General features: G+C 38.5%; 2 protein-coding genes across 52 annotated transcripts in view; one reads left to right on the forward strand and one right to left on the reverse strand.

Moving 5' to 3' along the window:
• The window catches only part of TFG (trafficking from ER to golgi regulator), a 31,168-nt gene extending 26,973 nt beyond the window's left edge, over positions 1 to 4,195 (forward strand). For 4 of the 6 annotated variants that reach the window (XM_043892779.1, XM_043892783.1, XM_043892781.1 and 1 more), the window contains one exon: positions 3,381 to 4,195. In XM_043892779.1, the coding sequence (XP_043748714.1) occupies positions 3,381 to 3,763 (383 nt within the window). In that variant the 3' untranslated portion in view covers positions 3,764 to 4,195. The remainder of the gene's footprint in view (positions 1 to 3,380) is intronic. The other 2 variants (XM_043892780.1, XM_043892782.1) reach the window with 1 other exon arrangement.
• A 324-nt stretch (positions 4,196 to 4,519) lies between these two features.
• Positions 4,520 to 25,615, reverse strand: part of LOC122687350 (ABI family member 3 binding protein) — a 277,123-nt gene continuing 256,027 nt past the window's right edge. For 45 of the 46 annotated variants that reach the window (XM_043892758.1, XM_043892771.1, XM_043892776.1 and 42 more), the window contains 5 exons: positions 10,489 to 10,568; positions 9,736 to 9,765; positions 8,774 to 8,935; positions 7,398 to 7,520; positions 4,520 to 5,747 (listed from right to left, as the gene is read on the reverse strand). In XM_043892758.1, the coding sequence (XP_043748693.1) occupies positions 5,632 to 5,747; positions 7,398 to 7,520; positions 8,774 to 8,935; positions 9,736 to 9,765; positions 10,489 to 10,568 (511 nt within the window). In that variant the 3' untranslated portion in view covers positions 4,520 to 5,631. The remainder of the gene's footprint in view (positions 5,748 to 7,397; positions 7,521 to 8,773; positions 8,936 to 9,735; positions 9,766 to 10,488; positions 10,569 to 25,615) is intronic. The other variant, XM_043892728.1, reaches the window with a different exon arrangement.

Here is a 25,615-nt window from a genome sequence, read left to right on the forward strand (position 1 = left end):
AACTGTAAATCACCATTTCAGTTCCAGTGGGCGGGTATAAAACACAGTCACAGTAGATGATTCAGTAATGACCTGTAGTATAAAAAGTTTTTAATACAAAATTATCTCCACTCATGTGATCAGCTTACCTGCTTGGTGATGTGGAGCTACAAAAATGCACAGTTTTTTCCTCTTTTTTGCAACACATTATCCCAGTGTACTCCAGTACCTGGAAAAACACTATTTAACAGTTGCCTCGTATGTAAAAAGAGGTGATCTTATTAAATAAGAGCCAAATTAAGCTGCATAGGTTTTTAAATCTCCCAGAAGTATGTAGCAATACTAAAAACAATCCATGAAAGTAGAATGGTTTGAAATGTAACTCAGACAACTAAGAACATAAAAATCTCTCAGCATAGCTTGGAATATTATAATTCAAATAATTATAATTTGGGTAATTTTTACTTTTGTTATATGAGAATTTATGTTCAATCTTGTTTTATAGTAAAATATTTAAGTATCAATTTCAACTGTAATTTTAAAAAATTAGATTACAATACAAAAATGAGCTATGAACACACAATAAATTACATGGGGGGAAGTTAGCCTCATTATCAGTCCCTATTTCAGGTACAGAAAGATTAAGCAACTTACCTTGGGTCAGTACGTCACAGCTAGTAGGAACCGTCATTGGAAGCCAGGCATAACTCTAGAGCATTAGTTTAAAAGGAGTTGTGTACACGTTCTCATTTAATATAAATATTAACTTAGATATCATTGAAAAGTCTGAGATTAAATCTCCACATAGTAGACTTTGTCAGTGAGCCAAAGGAACTCCCACTCAAAAAAGTCTAAAAACCATGTTCCTCAATAGAGAATGACAGGGCACAACTATGCTTAAAGCCAGTACATCACTCTGTTATTTTTTATTTTTCTAATCTACTTGAAACTCATTGTGAAAACGTCACCGCTTGAGTTAAAAGTTTTAGAGACCCTGTGGTCCCCAAAGCCTAGAATATTTATTATCTGGTCCTTTACAGAAAAACATTTGCTGACTCCCTGAATTAGACCATAAAATTCTACCATTGTAGTTTGACATATTTTAACACAAAGCGATTTTTATTTGGATTGGATTTGCTGTAGAGTGACTTAACCTGTAGCTGCTAGTTTTTATGTAAACTAGGTGGAATGAATTTAAACTTGGACTATAATATTGGGGGAAGGTTATTTTCAGAATGCAGTCTTTTAGGGAAAATCTATTAAAAATTATATATTGGCAATTTGTAGAAATAAGTTTTTTTCACTCTATTGTCTAATCCTGGCAATTTCCATCTTCACTATGCTTCAGATCAGAATCACCTGGAGAGGTGTTTCTTGAAACTTACAGGTGCCTGAGCGCTACTCCCAGAGATCTTGTTTTATTTGGTCGAGGGTGGGGTTCAGGCATTGGTATCTTAAATGCTTTGCAGGTCATTCTAAAGTGTAGTGAGAATTGGGAGCCACTGATCTTGTCTTACCCACTCATTTTGTAAATGAGGCAACTAGGGTCCAAAGAGTTGTGATGCACTGAAGGACAAGCAGCCATTTAGTTGGGGAGCTAGACCAGAGCCCGGTACACTTGACTGTGCAGTTGATGACTTCTCTACATCATTCTGCACTCTCTCAGCCCCAGCCAGAGCTTGGCAGACTTTTCTGCCGTAAAAAACGAGATAGTAAATATTTTAGGCTTCGTGGACCACGTGACTTTTTGTCCTTTAATTTTACTTTATTCAGACAACCACAGAATTTCCATTTCTTGCCATTTATGGTGATTTTCACCAAAGTTATTTTGTTTTTCAAGGGAGGGGATGGTGGTGGAAGGAAGGGTTTATATACACAGAGGTATTTTATATTATGGTCAAAGACAGTAGATTGCTAATGAAACAGCAATTTAGGCTCTTAGGCATTATCCTCTCTCTCGAAAAATAAAGATTTAGTTGTCCCCACAGTCTGTTGAAAAGCCAGTTTAGATATCAATTGGCAGGATGAAAACACAGCTTTTTTTTTTTTTGCTCACAATCTTAAATTGAATAGACATTTTCAGTATAAAACTTTGTTTCTTCAAAAACTTAGAGTAAAAAAATTTTTATGTAGAGGATAGGAGAAATTGTATGACATCAAGGTTTTTTCATGAATTTAGTTTGGTATTTAGGTACTGCCATGAGTAAAATGCATTAGGTATTTGATTTACTTGTTAAAAATTAAGCTTGCTGTTAATGATTTTAGTTAGGATCTTCACTGAGTAAAGTTTAGTTCCTTTCAAAGTATTATCTTTGTATTTCTGATCCTGCTAGTCCTGTTAACTTGGTTGGGAGATATGGAAACAGTCACCTAAGTACTCTGCTTGGAGACTGCTCGTGGTGGTGCCATTGGGCCTTCTTTGGCACTGCTGCTTTGGCAGTTTCCTCTGTGACCTTTTCCGGTTTTATTCATGGACTGTGTCAAAAGCTTTCTTTCATGAGTAAATTTTGAACCCAGGTTCAAGGTGAGTTCAGAATATACTCAGTTCATTCAATCCTTTTTATTTATTTATTTTTTAATGCAGGGTTGTACATATTTTAATAATTCTCTTATGTATCTGGTATTTAATGCTGACAGGATTCCAGTCAATGGAGAGGTTTCATTGCAAGTAGCTGCAGGTGTGTTTCATGGTAGAGATAAAAGTTTTTAGTGAAGCAGACCTTTTCTTTTAAAAAAGCTTTACATCCTAGTAACTAATGAATATAGATGTTCATTTTTGTGGGGCAGTATGATATGCTTTCTGTTATGTTGTTACTGCTATTGTAAAGGTAAAACCATGATACCAAATCTAAAAGATTTTAAGGATTGTGAAAATGAGCATTTAATGTTTATTCTTAAATGTTTTAATTTTTATAGGATGAATAAGCCTAAAAAGCATCTCACTAACATAGTCAGTTGTATTTGTCGCAGCACTGTTTCATTTAAAAACATCCATTCTCTACAATGTGTTTATTTGGTACTGTTATTAAACAGGCCCCTCAAAACCAGGTTAATGACTAGCTTTTGCATTAATTCCCACGTTTATCATTTGAGCATATACTCTCTACTGGGAGTTACGCTAGAACAGGAATTTACTCTCAGGGATTATACAGCCTAGAAGGAGTTGAAGTAGAAGAGATCTATATATATAGTGGTTTTCATTTTAGAGGCTTTACAAAATTGTCTAGAAAATGCTTCTTTGTTACTATATGGTCTTGAAATATAAAATCCACTACTCTACTTGCTACATAAATACTTAGGATTAAGTTTGTTAAATTTCTCATTTTTTTGTCCATAACAGTAAGACTAATTCTCTGGAAAATGTTCACCAAAAGAAAGAGGTGTATATTTTGCCTTTTCAGCAGGCTATAGTCAGCAGACTGGACCCCAACAACCTCAGCAGTTCCCAGGATACGGCCAGCAACCCACTTCCCAGGCGCCAGCACCTGCCTTTTCTGGTCAGCCTCAGCAGCTGCCTGCTCAACCTCCACAGCAGTACCAGGCGAGCAGTTACCCTCCACAAACCTACACTACCCAGACGTCTCAGCCCACTAGTTACACTGTGGCCCCTGCCTCGCAACCGGGAATGGCTCCGAGCCAGCCCGGGGCCTACCAGCCACGACCAGGTTTCACCCCACCCCCTGGAAGTACCATGAGCCCTCTTCCAAGTGGGTCTAACCCATACGCACGTAGCCGTCCTCCCTTTGGTCAGGGCTACACCCAGCCTGGACCAGGTTATCGATAGAGAGGCTCAGTTACACTGATGAGCGTAGCTGCTAGCTGTTTGCCTCCCAAAAGACTCCAATACTGCTATTTTAATTTGTATTGAAGTTCAGGAATTTAAAAAGCAGAGCATTTTTTTATGATACCATTATTGCTGTTAATTGAAAGTATAATTTGCTGGAAGATAAAAGACCAAAATGGAAGTTTTTTCCCTCCCCTGCTTAAAAGTATAGCAGCTTCCTACTTATTTTGGAACACTACTCTTACATGTGTGCAAAGTGATTGATTTTCTAGCTTGCCTTGTCCAGAGGATATTAAAATGCTAGGTTGAAGTTCAGCCCTCTTACTTGGCTTTTTATTATTAACATGATGTACTAAAGTAGATTCCTTTGAGAGGACTAGCTATTATGTATAAAATGTAACATTGATAGGTTAATAAAGATGATTGAATCCATTAGTGGTCTTGTAAGTTAATTTAGTCTTTGATATTCTATATATGTGTATATATATGAGAAAAGTCCTTATTGATGTTTTGGTCTTGAAATACAGACATTTTATCTATCTTAGGCCTTTCTATTCAGAGACACACAATGCTGTTGCCTTTTGTCCTGATTTTGGTTTTAAATGACAAAACTTTAAAATAGATCAAGATGATCATTAGCATTATATATAAACACAGTAGATACAATATTAAAAGATGCAAGGGGGCTTGGTAGATCCTAAACAACCTGCAATTTTCCTTATAGAAATCAACCATTCAGAAATGAAGAACTCAGTCTTAAAAAAAACTACATCTCTTTATTGCAGAGTTTATACTGTTTGAAAAATATAAAATGAAGTATTGATAAAACTGAAGCCTGTTGAAAGGTAAGCGCAGAAAGGTCCTTTAAGAATGAGGGCACCAATGCGGTATTCCTGTCTCCTCCCCAGTGGAGGAGGAAATACTGTTTGAAAGAAATGTCGGATTTGCATTACAGGTGGTTAGAATTAAGAAAACAGCCTCTGATACATTCATTCCCTAGAGATCGTCTGTGTAAAAATAGAGTAAATGTCATAAAACGGTAAGCCTCTCATCACGGCTTTTCCCTTCATGCTTAGACTTCACCGCAGTCTTCGGACACAGCTTGATTAGAATTCAAAACAGCACCGACACAACTGCTTAAAGGGATAGTTTGACAAAGAACATTCAGACATTGTAGCATGTTTATGGGTAGAGAAAGAACAAAATACGTATTTTTGAAATGATAAATCAAATTCTCAATTCCATTTTCAACTGAAATTTACTGATTCAAACAACCTTTGCAATCATTTGTAGATAATTAATGTATATTAGCACGAATGGCTAACTGTTTAAATGCTTCAAAAGTTTCTCAGCTATTGCTAAAAGGTTGCAGTTTAAATAAACATGTGACTATTAGGACCTTTTCTCCCCAGATATAATATGCTGACGATAATTTGATCTAATAAGTTAAGCCAAGTAGAGATTTATGGAATTAACAATAGGAAGAATACACAATAAATGTAAATATTTTTTTAAAGTATATTAGTTTTTTGATGTTAATTTTGTTATAAAAGTATCTCAGAACATCATTACAACAGTGTGATAAATAATATACAAATGATCTCTTAAAATACCATGAACAGGGAGCCAGCTTCCCCAAAAATGTTATTCTGTTAATATCAATATCTTGCTTTCTTAAAATGACTTTGTAAAACCTGATAAATATTCTTAGCAATCTTTCTAATAAACATCTAATATTGCTATTAGATTTTAGACTTTTATACATAGTAAACAAAAGAGCTTTAAATGCATGTGACAAATACCATACTGTTTCCAATTATTTTTTGAAACGATGAAACAGGAAGCACTTTTGAATGTGACTGCAGCATCTACCATTTTCCGGGAATTGTGGTCCCACATTCATACCACTGGACATAGTTGATCTGAGTGTGACCACCGATTTCTCCAAATTGGACTGGTTCCTGACGAACTGCTCTGAAATAGCCTGAGAGGGAAATAGTTAAAATTAATAGCTGCTGTGTTACATTTTTGTCCTCATAGATTGAAGGGTGCCATCGAATGCTTGAAGGGTACTGTAGTGAAGCAGAGTGTTTTAGACAGTGGATAGCAACAGAGGCCCCAGCGTCTTTCCTGAGGTGGTAATGGTGGGCTAAACATGGGGACACTTAGGATGGGTTGGTACTATTGATACGTGAGAGAGAAAGTGAAATGAAAAGGGTCAGGAGTTGGAAGGGTTTTATGTTTGTTTGAGCGTCACTGACCAAGTTCAGCACACCCTGTTGTACGTGAAAGCACTTTCTGCACATCATAGCCTGGAGGTAGTCTGAGGTGACCTGGGTAGAGGTGTGTTGCGCTAAAATGTCAGGAAACAACAGGGGGGTAGTTGTAAGGTTGCTAAGTGTCTAAGAATTAAACTTGGGTGAAATCATCCTTCAAGGACCCTACACTAAATGACTTCAAGTTTTGCTGAGAATGTAAAATGTTACGGAAATAGAACTTTTATTTTCTATCTAGTTCCTGTGTGGCTATAGTTTCAATTTTCTATTGAGTTCACAGATCTTATTCAGGTATCTTTTACTATGGTTGCTATTTTTAATGCCGTTGACCAAAATATGTAGCTAAAAAGACCAAATGATTTTAAGTATTTAACAAGTCTCTCTTGGTAGCTCCTGAGTAATAATGGATTTATAATTTACCCCTCTCCTACCCTACCTGGACAGGGATTGATTGTCAATCTTTTCAGTCCTCATTACACAGCTTGGTGCTAAAGTGTCTTTAGAAAGTTTCAGGGGTTAGTCACTTCTCAGCAGAATTCTTCTATTTTAATTGTGTATATAATTATTTATAAGGCAAATAATATTTTTCCTTTTATGATAGTAGGAAAGTGAAAGTCTGAGTTGCTCAGTTGTGTCCGATACTCTGCAACCCCATGGACTGTAACCCTCCAGATTCCTCTGTCCATGGGATTGTCCAGGCAGGAATACTGGAGTGGGTTGCCATGTCCTTCTCCATGATAGTAGTAAAGCTTTCTTTAATTTTTTTTAGGAAGGAATTAAAACCTGCCTGTGTGCTGAGTATGACAAATTATAAAGGTAGTACATGAATGACTTAAGTTTGGGAAATGCTTAAAGTTTCTTTCAATAGCTGCTTTTGCAAATTCAGGTTTTCTTAAAGTAGAATTTATGTGTATGTATTGGCTCTAAGCAACAGAGTCTTAAGGAATGGGACGAAAGTTGAGACACTTCTATTAAAGTCTTCACGTTAAGGTCTCATGTAGACAGTCTTTTTCGTTGGCAGGTAGAGTAGGAAGACTAAAGATGATTTTTAAAGTGATTGCTTTGTTCAGCCTGACGGCTTCCCTGATGGCTCAGACAGGAGAGAATCCACCTGCCAATGCAGGAGATCTGGGTTTGATGCCTGGGTCCAGACGATCCCCTGGAGGAAATGACAACCCACTCTAGTATTCTTGCCTGGAGAATCCCATGGGCAGAGGAGCTTGGTGGACTACAGTCCATGGGGTTGCAAAGGTCAGACACGACTGAGCAGCTGACACTTAAACTTTTTGCTCAGCCTGAATGTTTTTTGGGTTCATTTGTAAAAGCCTCTTGCTTTTGAGCAAGCTCCGAAAACCTACCTTCTTTGGTGGGTAACTGGTCAGAAGAGAGCTGCTGTCCTGTGCGTCCATCTAAAAATGAGTCCACGAACTGGCAGTGATCTTCCCCATGGCCTCTCTGATCGCCTATGTTATAAAATTTTCCTGGAAATTAAAAGGATCATGAAGTATTTCTTTGATCTGGGAGAACTCTGAAGTAAATTGTTTCAAATCATCCGCCTTCCGTGTTCCTGTGCTCCCCACCTGCTCACTCTAGCTCAGGTCGCACGTCCTTCAGTGGCGACAGGCTCTCCCGCTGCCTCCCTGCTGCTACTCTTCCTTCCCTGGTTCTTCCTCTCCTTCTCTCACAGTAAACATGCAACTCAGATAATGTTACTTGCCTCCATCAGTCTCTCCAGCAGTCTTCTGTTACACTCAGAATAAAACCCAGAGTCCTTACCCGGTTTCCAAGCTCCCCGTGATTGCACGCCTGCCTGATCTTCCCCGTACTAAGCCTCAGCCACGCTAGTAAACCGGAGAGGGATTTCTGCTCCAGGTCTTCAAGATATCTTCCCTCTACCTCTGCTGCTTTATCCCTGGGTCTTTCTTGGTTCCTTCTCAGTTTTCTTCTCAGCACAAGTGTTACCTTTTGAGGAAAGCTTTTCCTAAACATTTTAACTGAAGGAGCTTTCATTCCATTCCACCACTTTCTTTTCATCCCTCTTTTTTCCTTCAAAGTACTATATGAAATTCTTATTTACATATTTGTTTTCTGTCTCTCCCCACTAGATTATAAGCTTCAAAGAGCAGGAACAAATGGTTGGGAATGCAAAGAAAATGACTTTGTAAAAGTCATGTGTTAATATGTAGCTAAGGGATTCACAGACTTATAAAAGGGGGGCAGGAACAGTCCTGCCTTGTCCTGGGCAATGTCAGAACAAAACAGATACTATTTGTTAAATGATGGAACAAATGTCTACCTTTCTTTGTTGGGGTTTAAAACTTTTACTGTATGAATACAGAAGAGAAAAGAACCCACTGAGTCTGGAGCAAGGGGTTATAGCCTTTCTGGCTGATTGTCTTAACCTTGCTCTTGTCTCTTGACAGGCTTAAAATCTTAAATAGGTCATACTCCTTCCATGATTATTGTTAGATACACTCATTTTACTCCCAGTAAGCTTTTCATTCTGGGTTGACTGTAACATAATTGAGCTTGGATGTGACTGGTTTCTCTACATTCAACTTTGCCATGATGGCACTGTTTGAAATTGCATTTTCGTTATTTACCTTCTTACTGCATTTCTCCGATCCTAAGATTCCAATAACACCTTGCTCAAACCTGTATCTCTGCCGTGTCTGGCGGAGTCCATGGGAAAGCCCTAAGTGGCGGCATGCTGCAGAGCGTCTCCGGTGCTTACCTGTGAGGGAGTCGCTGAGGTAAATCTTGTATCTGAGCGAGTTGCATAGCTGCACCCCCACGAACTTCTTATACCAAGTCCTTTTGACGTACTGCTTGCCCTTACACTCGGAGTAGGAGTCCGAGTCAAAGGGCCTTTCGGTCCATATGGCGTCTCTTCCTGCTGCGTAAAGAAAGCGTGGTTTGGGTTTAGTGTCTCACTTTGGTTCCTCAAGAGCTATCTCAAAAGCTTTTTAAAAAGCAGTTTGCAAAGTTCATTGTCAACCTGCTGATACATGGTTTTCTCCAGTGCTAAATATTGGAACGAAAAAGTACAGGCGTTTAAACACGTAAGCTCCCCATTGATTCTCTGTCAATAGTGAGGTGAATCTTGGAGCAGTGTGTGTCAAAGTTGATTGCTTCTGCATGGTTACACTATGCTCAACATAGCATCACTTCAAAAAAACAAAAAAACAAAAACATAGCATCACTTCAGGAACAAAATTAGGTTTCTTTTTCTGAGAGAAACTGTTTCAGTGTAAACAGTTGCTTTAATGTGACTTGTTATTAAAAGTGGAGATGAGTTTGACAGAAAACAACAAAATTCTGTAAAGCCATTGTCCTTCAATAAAAAAATTAAGAAAAAAAGAATGAATAACCCTAGCCCTACACACTGGAATATAACAGCAGTGAAAATAAACTAAAGTCACAAACAAAAGTGGAAGTGAGGGTGCTATATCTTAAACAGAAGATTTGAGCCGGTCTGTTACATGAATGAAAAACAGGTTTCAGAATACTCAATTTGTTCCTGAAACATCGTAGGCTGTCAGTGTCTCTGAACATTTTAGGTAAGCATTCACAGGTAATTGAAGAAGACGACTAAATGGACTAAAGTGAAATCATGACTAAAATTCTACCATGCCCATTGAGCTGAATCACTGTAGAAAAGCATGCAGTTGTGTTCTCATTGAGGTAGGTACTCACCAGAAACTGGCTCGCTCACTCTTGGGTCAGCTGAGGAGAAACAGCAGACAGTTATTAGGTAAGTCCCAGTATTCCAGTGACGTGGCAAAGAAGATGGGGGCTTAACAGATGTTACAGAGTCTTGGACAACATACACTCTTACTAAAGTCCAAACTTGAAAATTGTGAGCTTTGTTTTGGGGATGGTTCTGCGTTGGAGAAACTCAGCTATGTCTTTTTTATGTCCTTTAAGCAGTTAGGAGTCTTTTTTGCTGTACTAGATTTTACTTCCATTTTCAAATCTTCCTCTTTTTAGCTTCATAAAAATATTGACAAAATCACCAGGATGCCATGAACTGCAGTTGTGCAGATGTATCTTGTTAAGAAACTGGAACTTAGGCCAGATCAGAACATTTCACAGCTGTTCATCATAAAAAGCTATCACATGAATTCCCTTTCTGGATACAACTGGCTCTCTAAGTCTGACATTCTGATTCTAGGCATAGAGAGGAGCATTCATTCACTATTGAGTATAGCCTGACCTCATACTTCCTCTCTTTTACACTGATAAGCCTACCATTTTTCTGACATGAAAATAAATGAGGAAAAACCCAGGTGTTGCTTCTTTAAAAGGTATCTTCATTGGCTTGATTTTTCAAATAGATGGGTTTTTGAAATCAAGAAATGCTTTACCTCATTTAGCTTGTTTCAGACAAGCTATGCACACACTCTGACCCTCTACATCCTTGTTGGGAATTCCAGCTGATGTAATTACCTGATTCAGTACTGAACGCCACTGTGTTGCTGGGTGGCCCTTCACCAAGTGGGTTTTTGGGTTTCACCTGGAATTCATAGCTGAAGGGGGAGAAAAAGAGAACAACATTCTTCAGAAGTAGGAAACAACATCTGGTCATACTTAACGTTCCTCCCAATTCTGTTTTGAAATCATCATGATGTTGAATGGACTTATGTTCTAGAAGCAGCTTCAGGAAAAGAAAAATTTCTTTACTGTTCAAACAGCTTGTCTGTTTTCTAAAAGAAAGGGGTTAATAAAAAAAAAAAAGACTGTTCTCTTTCAAAATCTCCAAATTAACAGAATAGAAATGGCTGAGCAGGTTGTTAATAGACATGCAGGAAAGCAGTCTTCAGCAGACCCAGGCTGATTCCAGTAATTAGGAATCTCAGTTTTCTTCAAACGATTAGCTACTTCCTGGGAGCAAAGATTGCAAAAATCCCAACTTTGGTTGTTGCCTTAGACTTAATCAGTGTTCCTCACCATGGGGTTTGAACTACCTATGTGAGAATAACATGTTAGAGTTGTAGTGGAGAAAGTTTATTTAAAATGCAGATTTTTTTTGCTCCATTGTAGCTACTGAATCCATTTTTGAGGGCTTCCAGAGAGGTATTTATAGTGAGTTTCTGAGGGGAACCCTGTGGCCACTGACATATGAGAACTATATAAACTATGGGAACAGATGCATATGAAAATACTATGTTGCAGGAAGTTGTGATTATATCACCTGGAATTTGCATCTTATGTGGATCATACAAAGTCACGATATATCCTGAGTAATGGCAAGGTAGTGTCACCTCAGGACAAACACAGGCATAAAGACGCCCCCTCTCCCCCATAAACCGGATTTATATAGGCCAGGCCCTTAACCCTTTATGTTAAAAACAAAAGACAAAACAAGCCCATATCCCTAATAGTGAAAAGTTTGATTTCTATCCTTAAGAATTATGCACTAAATTGCTAGGCAATATTTGACAAATTTCACCCATAGAATACTCAAGCAGAGCAAATCCTTTTAAATTCAAACAGTAAAGCTATTTGCTGTTTTTCTGAAACTAAGAGTTCCTTTTAGTAGCAGACTTGGTAGGAAAGTAGTTTCAAATGTAAAACCAGCTTGAGTCAGCTGAGAATTGTGAGTTTCAAAATTTTGAAAGACTTTGGGAGATAATTCCCCTTTTTGAAAAGTTTATAATTGACTAAGTACAGAACACAAAAAAATTTATTAAAAAAAAAAAGTGAAAAACAGAAGGATGACAGCCGTCAGTTTGGTACAGAGGATTATCAAGTGAGCAATAACAGGAAAACTTCCTGGGACTCAAGGAGTCAGATTTTTGGCTACTGAGGCATTGTATTAAAACACTGATGCAATCTATAAGGAAGACAGATTCTAGTATTACAATGTCAACTACTTTTTGAGTGCTTCCTATGTACTCAAAAAGTACATATAAAACGTAATACAGTACACACAAACCCCAAGAAATAAGTATTAACCCTATTTATCAGTTAAGAACAATCAGGCTCTTAACCATTACACTCTTACTGTCTTTGCTTTCTTAAACTTCCAAATTTTGTGATACAGGGATTAAAATATGCAGAGTTTTTACAGTGAGAGACTGCACATGAAAGAATTTTTGCAAACTAATCAGCTGGCAGAAAGTGCCATTATCCTTTGCATAAGAGACTGCTGATATAAAGCCACCCATCTCACTCACTTAAATAAATTACACATACCTCAGGTGCTTTGGCATAGAATATTTTCCACAGATTAAATTCTAGCTCAGAGGCCTCATGAATTTATAAAAAAGAAAGAAAAAAAATCATCACACTAGGGAGAACTGAAGGTGGGAAAAAGAAACCACAGGCATCTAGACTTTGATTCAAGTGGGCAGTGCATTCCACACTAGGCCATGGCCACAAATCTCTGCTTTGGCCAAGTCTGATGGAGTTATTTCAGTGCCTTTTTCATTTCACAGTTATTTACACTTCAGCCATATTTGTAGTATGGCTGCAAATATTGATAAGCTAGTTTGCGGGGGGCGGTTTGGCCACCATTTTATGACACTTGACAAGTTTTGAAGAAATCATTTTAAACTGAGTTTAATAGCTAGCATGGGAACTGAAAGGCACATGTTTTTGGCTGATTAAACAAAATATAAAAACAGTATATTTTTAAAGGCAAAGTTTTTCCCAAGAAGCACATGTTGTCATAAGATTTATGACACTGTAGGTGTAAGAGGAATGTCTTACAGACAGAATAGACTAATGGACATGGGGAGAGGGTGAGCTGTGTGGAAAGAGTAACATGGAGACTTACATCACCATGTGTGAAATAGAGAGCCAAGGGGAATTTGCTGTGAGGCTCAGGAAACTCGAACAGGGGCTCTGTATCAACCTAGGGGCTGGGATGGGGCTGGAGATGGGAGGGAGGATCAAAAGGGAGGGGATATATGTGTACCTATGGCTGATTCACGTTGAGGTTTGACAGAAAACAACACAATTCTGTAAAGCAATTATCCTTCAATAAAAAATTTTTTAAAAAGTAATGTCTTAGAGAAAATATTGATTGCACATAGGAAATAAGCATAGCATTTTAGCTATGCAAAAATGCATGGAGAAGAAAGTTATTTGAAATAGAAAGTACAGAATAAAATTTCAAATAGAATATTTGGAAGATAAGAAACACAAATATTAGGGAAAAAAGATGAAAAATGTGAGAAAATATGGGAATGAGCAGATTATTTCAGGGAATACAAAACTAGTAGATTCTAGAAGAGAGAGGCGGGGGAAAGGAAGGTAGGAAATTACCCTACAAGGTTTTAAGTAATTTCCCAGAACTGAAAGACATGGGTTTCTAGGTTTAAAAGGCCTAATACTTGCCAAGCAATAAGAAAAAAAAAGACTAATGCATAGAAATTGCAAAATTTTAGAGTACTAGGATAAAGACTAGATCTTAAATGTTTCTGAAAAGAAAATTGGTCACATTCAAAGACTCCAGAATCAGAATGACATGTGACAGCAACTCCAGAAGTTAAAAAGCAATGGAACAATACTTTTCAAGGGTTCATGTTATCCTACAATCTGTGTTTAGCTAAACAGTATCAGAGTAAAGCACGGACATTCTCAGACACATCAGACCCGAAAATGTCTTCTATAACCTCTCTTGAAGGTGTGTTTCTCAAGAAATGCCAGGAAGCAAGGGAGTAGACAGGGAAGCCATGGATATAGGAATTATCCTCAACACAGGAGAGAGACAAAAGATGATGGTGAGGGGTCCCAGGAGATGTTGCCATGAACAAACACATGTAACAAATAGGTGCCTCGAATATTTGACCATTTGGAGAAATAATCTAGACAGAACGGATTTAATTAACAGAAGGAACACCTAAAACAAGTGAAAATGAGAGAGGGTGTGCTAAGATGTAATAGGAGGCCCCGAGGTCTCCTCCTTCCATAGACACATTGAGTGTACATCTGCACACAGAGCAGTCCCCTCTGAAAGAGATCCAGAAAGTAGCGGAGCGTCTCCTCCGCACCGGGGAAATGAGAGAATACCCGTATCGAGATGGGTGGCAAGGGCTGGACACACTGCCATAAATCCCACCCCTGACACAGCACCATGTAATCAAGCGGGAACTCCCAACTTCTTCCTGAGGAGCAAAGGGTTTATAACCCACATCTAACATCTCGACTTTTAAGACTCTCACCTGAGGGATGGGTCCCCTAAGCATCTGGCTCTGAAAGCCAGCAGGGCTTGTGTTTATGAAAACCATAAGGATATAGCAAATAAGCTGTTCTTACAAGTGCATGAGCAGTCACGATGGCTATGCCTCTAGTGGAGAGCAAAAGGGCAAAATCACCTGTTTTTCTGCCAGTGTTAAAAGACAGTGCCCGAGGGCCAGGATTTTTTTTTTTTTTAAATGACCAGGATTTTAATTTAGCAAGTATCTGAGGGCTATGATCCTCCCTGGAGACCAGGGAAGCCATTGGGAAATTGCTGGTATCTCCCTGGAAGGAGGTTGTAACATGTTTGTGCCCAAAGTTTATAGCTTCCATCCAAAGGGATGAATCCTTGGCTCACTTGACTCTGATAGCCAATGGGGCCTTGCATTCATGAGTCCCACAGGACTGTGGCAAAGAAGCAGTTTTTGACTAGCTAGTCCCCCAGGGCTCAGCACAGAGCAAGCAGGCAAAAATGCCCATCTTCCAGTTTTTCCCTGAAAGAGGTTTAACTGCATACTTTAAAAGCTGACACCTGAGGGTGAGGCTTCTAGTTTTAGCACATATTTAGAGACTGGCTGTGATCCTCTCCAGAGACAGGGGAGTTGGCAGACACCTTCCCTGCCTTCTCCCTCCAGCCTGCTCCAACAATAAAAATAAATCACTAGCATTTCCCTGGAAGGCACTTGTACAAATGGCTGAGTCTCAGCTTTCACAGCTACTGCCCAAGGGATAGGTCTCCATGTTGCCTGCTCTGAGAGGCAGTTTGTGTTCACAAATACACAGGGCTAGCAAATAAAGAACCGGTTTTTAATGTACACAGAGCACACTTCCCTACCCCACCCCACGCCGCGCCCCAACTCTATCCTGGGTTCAGCAGGCAAAAAACAGCCGTCTCCTAGTGTTTCCCTAGAAGGGGCTTAACTACTTAATTTCCCAACTGCTACCTACTGTTCAGCTCATAATCAGCCTGCATCTAGATGCTGACTGTGATTCTCCCCTTTGGGACACTGATGAGTTTTGGCACACCCCCAAATACTATGAGCCACTAAAGATAAACTTGCTTGGACAATCTCAGAGGTTTGAGATACAAGTAGGAGCTCAGGTTGGGCTGATTCAAAAGGTTTATTTCCTACCTGAGACCATTCTATCATGACTGGGAGAGGTGGCTGTTTTATCTAATGTCTACAAAGCAAACACCTCATAAACAGTTCAAAGTAATAGTCATTAATATGCCTACCAAGGTCAGGAGAACAAAGTAACAGAAAATATTTGAAAGTGCCAAACTGGAAAACACAAAGTTAAGAGTATAACACTTGACCTGAAAACTTCATCAGAGGAGTTCAACAGCAGCGTGGATTGAGGGGAAGAAAGGGTGAGTGGATGTGAAGATGCGGCTCTGAAATTCATCCAATCGGAAGAGCACCTAAAAAGAGAACTTAAGGGATGCATGGGACATCACCAAATGGACCAGTATATGCATTATATGAGTCCCAGAGGGGATTGGGGAGAGGGAAAGAAAAGGGGCAGAGAGCTTATTTCAAAGAAATAACAGCTGAAAACTTCCCTAACCAGGGTAAAGAAACATTCAGACCCAGGAAAGCTAGAGAGTTCCAATGGAATCCAAAGAGCTCCATCCCAACATTAACAGACCTGCATTAATGATGATTAAATTTTCAAAAGTTAAAAATAAGGAAAGAATCTTAAAAGCAGCAGGGGAAAAGCAACTTGTTATGTACAACGGAGGTCCCATAACAATATCAGCAGATTTCTCAGCAAAAACTTTCAGGCCAGAAGGGAGCAGCATGATACAGTCAAAAGTGCTAAATTAAAAAACAAAAAAAAAATCAGCGAAGTTGGTCTTCAGAACTGAAGGGAAAATAGAGTTTCCCAGACAAACAAAGGCCAAAACAGTTCATCACCACTACATCAGCCTTACAAGAATGTTAAAGAGAGTTCTTCAAATAGAAATGGAAGGATGCTAATTAGTAACAGGGAAACATAAAAGTATAAAACTCAGTGCTAAAAGTAAATATGCAGTTACATTTAGAGTAGTCTAATGTTAAAATTGTGGAGGGTAAATCACTTATAACTCTAATGTGAGAGTTAAAAAACAAAAAAAAATGCTACAATAACTATAATTGCAATAACTTATTAATGGATATACAGTGTAAAAATGTAAATTATGACATAAAAACAAAATGTGTAGGGAAGAGTATAAAAAAATAGAGCTGGTGTGTGTTTGAAGTTGTCATTAACTTAAATAGACTTTATGTAAAATAGACTTATGATATTTTATGTAAATCTCATGGTAACTACAAAGTGATAACCAGTGATAGATATATACACAAAAAGAACAGAGTCACAGCAGAGCCCTACAGAAAGTCATCAGATCACAAAGGAAGAGAAGGAGAGATGAAGAAAGGAACAAAAGAATTACAAAACAAAATAGCAATGGTATGTCCATATCTAACAATAATTACCGTAAATGTAAATGGACCAAACTCTTTAATACTTCAAGATAGGTCAAATGTCAGGATGCAAGATAAGTATTAATAAATTTAAGAAAATTAGTATCATATACAGTATATTTTCTAACCAGAATGGTAAATAGGATTTGATTTAAAAGAAGGAATTGGAAAATTCACAGATATGTGGAGATTAAACAACAAACATATGAATGAAAAACCAATGAGTCAAAGGAAAAAATCGAGAGCAATCAACATATATCTTGAGCCAAAGGAAAATGGAAAGACAACATAACAAAATTTATGGAGTGCCTCAAAAGCAATTCTATGGGGGAAAAAAAAGCAATTCTATGGGGGACATTTATAGTAAATAAATTTAACAAATACCTATATTAAGAAAAAAAGATATCAGACAACCTAACTTTACACCTCAAGGAACAAGAAAGAGAACAAGCTAAGCCCAAAGTCAGTAGAAGGAAGGAGATAACAAATAGCAGAGCAGACATAAAAGAAATAGGGATCAGAAAACCAGTACAGAAGACCAGTAAAACTAAGGGCTGGCTTTTCCAGAAGACACACAGAACTGACAAACGTTTAGCTGGGGTAACAGAAAAAAAGGGAGAGCTCAAGTAAAATCAGGAAATCAGAAATGAAAGAGGAGACATTAAACTGGCGCTACAGAAATACAAGGGATTGTAGGAGATCAGTGAATAATTATGAACAATAATTATATACCAACAGATTGAATAACCTAGAGGAAACATATAAATTCTTAGAAACATAAAACCTATCAAGACTAAAGCAGGAAAGAATAGATCATTTGAGTAGACTAATTACTAGGAAGGAGATTGAGTCAGTAACCAAAAACTTCCCAAGAAACAAGAGCCCAGGACCAGATGTTTTTACTGGTGGATTCAGTAATTAACACCAGCCTTTCTCAAACTTTTCCAATAAAGTGAAGGGGAGAGGGAAACTCCCAGATTCATTTTATGAGGCCAGCATTACCCTGCCAGATAAGGACACTACAAGAAAAGAAAATTATAATCCAATATTCTTGATGAAATATAGATGCAAAAATCCTCAACAAAATATTAGCAAATCCAAGTTCATCAATACATCAGAATGATCATAAACATGATCTAGTGGGATTCATTCCAAGAATGCAAAGATGGTTCAACATTCACAAATCAATGTGATATACCATATTAACAAAAAGAGGGATAAAAAAACTATGATTTATATGACCTCAATAGATGCAGAAAAAGCATTTGACAAAATTCAACATTCTTTCTTGATAAAAACTCTCAACAAACTTGGTATACAGGGAAAATACCTCAAGATAATAAAGGCTTGTATGATAAGCCCACAGCTAACATCATACTTAATGATGAAATGCTGAAAGCTTTTCCTCTCTCAGGAACAAGACAAGAATCCCTATTCTCACCACTTTTATTCAACATAGCACTGGAAGTCCTGGCTAGAGCAATCAGTCAAGAGAAGGAAATAAAAAACACCCAAATTGGAAAGGAAGAAGTAAATTTTTTTTCTATTTGCAGATGATGACATGGTATTATATGTAGAAAACCCTAAACACTCAAAAAGCTGCTAGAACTAATACATTTGGTAAAGTTGTAGGATCCTGTATTAATATGTAGAAATCTGTTGGATTGTCTATATACCAAAAATTATCATAGAGAGAAATTAAGGAAACAATTTACAAACAATTTAGCCTCAAAATTTACCATAGCCTGAAAAATAATAAAATATTTAGGAATAATTTTATTTAAGGAGATGAAAGATCTGTACACTGAAAACTTTAAGACACTGGTGAAAGATATTGAAGAAGATACCAATAAAATGAAAGCTATTCCACATCCCTTATTTTGTACCATACATACAAGTCAGGTCAAAATGGTTTAAAGACTTGAACACAAAACCTGAAATCATAAAACTCCTCAAAACTATTCAAATCCCTAAAGGAGGATGCTATCAAGGTTTTGCATTCATTATGTAAACGAATCTGAAAGATCCATCAGTGACCACAGGACTGGAAAAGGTTAATCCTCATCCCAGTTCCCAAGAAGGGTAGTACCAAAGAATGTGCTAAACCATCAGACAGTTGCACTCATCTCCCATGCTGGTAAGGTCATGCTTAAAATCTTTCATGCTAGGCTTCAGCATTATGCAAACCAAAAACTTCCAGATGTCCAAGCTGGGTATAGACAAAGAAGAGGAATTAGAGATCACATTGCCAGCATTTGCTGGATTATAGAGAAAGCAAGGACATTCCAGGAAAAAAACCATCTATCTCTGTTTCTTCAACTAGACTAAAGCTTTTGACCCTGTGGATCGTAACTGTGGAAAGCCCTTAGAGAGATGGGAATACCAGACCATCTTACCTGTCTCCTGAGAAACCTGTTTGCAGGCCAAGAAGCAGCAGTTAGAACCCTGTGTGGAACAACTGACTGATTCAAGATCGAGAGAGGAGTACGACAGGGCTGTCTGCTGTCACCCCGTTTGTTTAATCTATACGCTGACCACATTGTGAGAAATGCCAGGCTGGGTGAGTCACAAAAGCTGGAATCAAGACAGGCGGGAGAAACAACACCACCTCAGATATGCAGATGGTAACTCTAATGGCAGAGAGTGAAGAGGAACTAAAGCACCTCAGTGAGGGTGAAGGAGGAGGGTTGACTCAAGACTATATATTAAAAATCTAAGATCACGGCATCTGGCCCCATTACTGCATGGCAAATAGAAGGGGAAAAGGTGCAAGTAGTAACAGATTTCCTCTTCTTGGGCTCCAAAATCACTGCGGATGGTGACTGCAGCCATGAAATCAGAAGACAATTGCTTCTTGGCAGGAAAATGATGGCAAACTTAGACAGTGTGTTGAAAAGCAGAGACATTACTCTGCTGACAAAGGTCTGTATAGTCAAGGCTATGGTCTTCCTAGTGGTCACTTATGGTTATGAGGGCTGGACCATAAAGAAGGCAGAACACCAAAGAATTAATGCCTTTGAACTGTGGTGCTGGAGAAGACTCCTAAAAGACCCTTGGACATCAAGGAGATCAAAACAGTCAATCTTAAGGGAGATCAATCCTGAATATTCACTGGAAGGACTGATGCTGAAGCTGAAGCTCTAGTATTTTAGTCATCTGATGTGTACCTACGACTCATTGGAAAAGTCCCTGATGCTGGGAAAGATCGAAGGCAGAAGGAGAAGAGGGCATCAGAGGATGAGAGGCTGGACGGCATCACTGATGCAATGAACATGAACTTGGGCAAACTTTGGGAGATGGTGAGGGGCAGGGAGGCCTGGCGTGCTGCAGTCCATGGGGTTGCAAAGAATCAAACACAACTAGGTGATTGAGAGCAACAACAAGCTCCTTTATATTAGTCTTGGTAGTAATTTTTGGATCTGACCCCAAAAGCAAAAGCAACAAAAGCAAAAATAAACAAGTGAGACTACATCAAACTGAAAATCTGTACAGCAAAGGGAACCATCAACAAATGGAAAGGCAACCTATGGAATGGGAGAAAATATATGCAAATCATACATCTGGTAAGTGGTTAATATCCAAAATACATAAGAAACTCACACAACTCAACAGCAAAGAAGTCAATGACCCAACGGAAAAATGTGCAAAGGACAGGAAAAGACCCCTTTCAAAAGAAGATACACAAATAGCCAATAGGCACATGAAATAATGCTAAAGACATCACTAATCATCAGAGAAATGCAAATCAAAACCCCAATGAGATATTATCTGTTAGGATGTCTATTATCTAAAAGACAAGAGATAGCAAAAGCTGGTGAGGATATGGAGTAAAGGGAACCCTTGTGCACTATTGATGGGAATGTAAACCAGTACAGTCACTCTGGAGAACAGTATGGAGATTCCTCAAGAGATGAAAAATAGAAGCACCATATGATTGATTATATTCTTTGCAGCCAAAGATGGAGAAGTTCTGTACAGTGAGCCAAAACAAGACTGGGAGCTGACTGTGGCTCGGATCATGACTCCTTATTGCAAAGTTCAGACTTAAATGGAAGAAAGTAGGGAAAACTGCTAGACCATTCAGGTATGACCTAAACCAAATCACTTACAATTACACAGTGGAAGTGAGAAATAGATTCAAGGGATTATATCTGATAGACAGAATGCCTGGAGAACTATGGACAGAGGCTTGTGACATTGTACAGGAGACAGTGATCAAGACCATCCCCAAGAAAAAGAAATGCAAAAAGACAAGATGGTTGTCTGAAGAGGCCCTACCAATAACTGTGAAAAGAAGAGAAGCAGAAGGCAAAGGAGAAAAGGAAGATATGCCCATTTGAATGCAGAGTTCCAAAGAATAGCAAGGAGAGATAAGAAAGCCTTCTTCAGTGATCAGTGCAAAGAAATAGAGGAAAACAGTAGAATGGGAAAGACTACAGATCGCTTCAAGAAAATTAGAGATACCAAGGGAACATTTCGTGCAACGATGGGCTCAGTAAAGGACAGAAATGGTATGGACCTGAAGGAAGCAGAAGATATTAAGAAGAGGTGGCATACAGTCATCAAGACAGTATGGTACTGGCACAAAGACAGAAATATAGATCAATGGAACAGAATAGAAAGCCCAGAGATAAATCCACGAACCTATGGACACCTTATCTTCAACAAAGGAGGCAAGGATATACAATGGAAAAAAGACAACCTCTTTAACAAGTGGTGCTGGGAAAACTGGTCAACCACTTGTAAAAGAATGAAACTAGAACACTTTCTAACACCATACACAAAAATAAACTCCAAATGAATAAAAGATCTAAATGTAAGACCAGAAACTATAAAACTCCTAGAGGAGAACATAGGCAAAACACTCTCCGACATAAATCACAGCAAGATCCTCTATGACCCACCTCCCAGAATATTGGAAATAAAAGCAAAACTAAACAAATGGGACCTAATGAAACTTAAAAGCTTTTGCACAACAAAGGAAACTATAAGCAAGGTGAAAAGACAGCCCTCAGATTGGGAGAAAATAATAGCAAATGAAGCAACAAACAAAGGATTAATCTCAAAAATATACAAGCAACTCCTGCAGCTCAACTCCAGAAAAATAAATGACCCAATCAAAAAGTGGGCCAAAGAACTAAACAGACATTTCTCCAAGGAAGACATACAGATGGCTAACAAACACATGAAAAGATGCTCAACATCACTCATTATCAGAGAAATGCAAATCAAAACCACAATGAGGTACCATTACACGCCAGTCAGGATGGCTGCTATCCAAAAGTCTACAAGCAATAAATGCTGGAGAGGCTGTGGAGAAAAGGGAACCCTCTTACACTGTTGGTGGGAATGCAAACTAGGACAGCCGCTATGGAGAACAGTGTGGAGATTCCTTAAAAAACTGGAAATAGAACTGCCATATGACCCAGCAATCCCACTGCTGGGCATACACACTGAGGAAACCAGATCTGAAAGAGACACGTGCACCCCAATGTTCATCGCAGCACTGTTTATAATTGCCAGGACATGGAAGCAACCTAGATGCCCATCAGCAGATGAATGGATAAGGAAGCTCTGGGACATATACACCATGGAATATTACTCAGCCATTAAAAAGAATTCATTTGAATCAGTTCTAATGAGATGGATGAAACTGGAGCCCATTATACAGAGTGAAGTAAGCCAGAAAGATAAAGACCATTACAGCATACTAACACATATATATGGAATTTAGAAAGATGGTAATGATAACCCTATATGCAAAACAGAACAAGAGACACAGAAGTACAGAACAGACTTTTGAACTCTGTGGGAGAAGGTGAGGGTGGGATGTTTCAAGAGAACAGCATCAAAACATGTATATTATCTAGGGTGAAACAGATCACCAGCCCAGGTTAGATGCATGAGACAAGTGCTTGGGGCTGGTGCACTGGGAAGACCCAGAGGGATCGGGTAGAGAGGGAGGTGAGAGGGGGGATCGGGATGGGGAAATACATGTGAATCTATGGCTAATTCAAGTCAATGTATGAAACCACTACGATATTGTAAAGTAATTAGCCTCCAACTAATAAAAATAAATGAAAAAAAAAAAATGAAGAGGTGGCAAGAATACACAGAAGAACTATACAAAGAAAGATCTTCATGACTCAGATGACCACTCACCTAGAGCCAGACATCCTGGAATGTGAAGTCAAGTGGGCCTTAGGAAGCATCACTACAAACGAAACTAGTGGAGATGATAGAATTTCAGTTGAGCTATTTCAAATCCTAAAAATTATGGTGTTGAAGTGCTGCACTCAATATGCCAGCAAATTTGGAAAACTCAGCAGTGGCCACAAGACTGGAAAAGGCCAATTTTCATTCCAATCCTGAAGAAAGGCAATGCAAAGAATGTTCAAACTACCCACAATTGCACTCATCTCACACGATAGCAAAGTAATGCTCAAAATTCTCCAAGCTAGGCTTCAAAAGTACACGAACCGAGAACTTCCAGATGTTCAAGATGGATTTAGAAAAGGCAGAGCAACCAGAGATCAAATTGCCAATATCCATTGGATCATTGAAAAAGCAAGAGTTCCAGAAAAACATCTACTTCTGCTTTATTGATTACTCAAAAGCCTTTGACTCTGTAGATCACAACAAACTGTAGAAAATTCTTCAAGTGATGAGAATACCAGACCACATTACCTGCCTCCTGAGAAATCTGTATGCAGGTCAAGAAGCAACAGTTAGAACCAGACATGGAACAACAGACTGGTTCCAAATTGGGAAAGGAGCGTGTTAAGGCTGTATATTGTCACCCTGCTTATTTAACTTATATGCAGAGTACATCATGCAAAATGCTCGTCTGGATGAAGCACAAGCTGGAATCAAGATTGTTGTGATAAATATCACTAATCTCAGATACACAGGTGATACCACCCCTATGGCGGAAAGCAAAGATGTACTAAAGAGCCTCTTGATGAAAGTGAAAGAGGAGAGTGAAAAGTTGGCTTAAAACTCAACATTCAAAAAATGAAGATGATGGCATGATCACTTCATGGCAAATAGATGGGGAAACAATGGAAACAGTGAGAGACTTTATTTTTTCTGGACTTCAAAATCACTGCAGATAGTGACCGCAGCCATGCAATTAAAAGACGCTTGCTCCTTGGAAAAAAAATATTTCCAACCTAGACAGCATATTAAAAACCAGAAACATTACTTTGCCAACAAATGTCCATCTAGTCAAAGCTATGGTTTTTCCAGTAGTCATGTATGGATGTGAGAGTTGGACTATAAAGAAAGCTTAGTGCTGAAGAATCGATGCTTTTGAACTGTGGTGTTGGAGAAGAATCTTGAGAGTCCCTTGGACTGCAAGGAGATCCAACCAGTCCATCCTAAAGGAAATCAGTTCTGAATATTTGTTGGAAGGACTGATGCTCAAGGTGAAACTCCAATACTTTGGCTACCTGATACGAAGAACTGACTAATTGGTAATGACCCTATCACTGGGAAAGATTGAAGGCAGGAGGGGAAGGGGATGACAGAGGATGAGATGGTTGGATGGCATCACTGACATGATAGACTTAAGTTTGAGTAGGCTCTGGGAGTTGGTGATGGACAGGGAAGCCTGGTGTGCTGCAGTCCGTGGGGTCACAAAGAGTCGGACACGACTGAGAGTGATCTGGACTGAACCGAATGATGCAGTAATCTCACCACTGAGTGTATATCCAAGGAAATGAAATCATTATCTTAAAAATATGTCTGTACTCCCATGCTAACAGGAGCATTGTTCATTCTAGCCAAGGTGCCGAAACAAGTGTCCGTTGACAGAAGAACGGATAGAGAAATTGTGAGATACACAGCTAACCCTTGAACAGTGTAGGGGATTACAGGTGCCAAGCCCCCAGTCAGGTAAAAATCTGAGTTATTGGTATCTCTTTCTCAAAAATGAAGGAATTGATAAATGATTCACCCAAGGGAAGAAAACTCAAACAGTTTGCATAGAGTCGGGACTCAAACCCTAATTCTTTTGGTTCCACCTACTGTGACCTCTAATCAAACAAACTTTAAAGATTTGTAAAGCGAAAATGCAAGTACTGTATTTGTTGAAAAAAATCCACATCTAAGTGGACTTTCGCAGTTCAGACTCATGTTGTTCAAGGGTGAACTGTATGTATGTATGTGTATACACACACATACACGCACACAATGGAGTATCATTCAGCCTTTAAAAATAAGTAAATCCTGTCATTTGCGACAAGATGAATGAAGCTGAGGGCATTATGTTATGTGAAATGAGCCATGTGAGAAAGACAAACCATGCATGGTATCACTTATATGTGGATCTTTAAAAAAAAAAGTTAGACTTATAGAAACAGAGTAGAAAAGTGACTGCAGAGCCTGGGGAAATAGATGTTGGTAAAAGGGTTCAAACCAGCTGTGAGATGAATAGGATCTGAGGATCAAAAGTATAATGATGGTTGAAATACTGTATTGTATAACTGAAGTTTGCCAAAAGATTATAATTTAAATGTTCTTACCAGCTATAAAAAATAGTAAATATATGAGGTAATAGATCTATTAACTAATTCAGGGTAAGCCTTTCATAATGTATATGTATATCAAATCAGCATGTTGTATACTTTAAATGTCTTACAATTTTATCAATTATAATACCTTGAAAAAGTTGAAAAATGAACAAAATTATTGAAAATGGTTGCTTCTGGCAAATAGAACTTAGGAATAGGAATGAACTGCTTTGTAGTATTTGAGTTTTAAAACCAAGTACATCTGCTTCTGACAAAAGTGAAAATTAAACTTGAAAGGTATTTCTAAGACCTGCTTCATCAGAATGAGTATCTAAGTGGAGCACGGTCTAGGTGGCAGCTGCAGTCAAGCTTTGGGGCCTCACGGAGGACAGGCCAAATGAAGAACAG

Source organism: Cervus elaphus, chromosome 31 (genome assembly GCF_910594005.1).
Source record: "Cervus elaphus chromosome 31, mCerEla1.1, whole genome shotgun sequence".
Taxonomy (NCBI): Eukaryota; Metazoa; Chordata; class Mammalia; order Artiodactyla; family Cervidae; genus Cervus; species Cervus elaphus.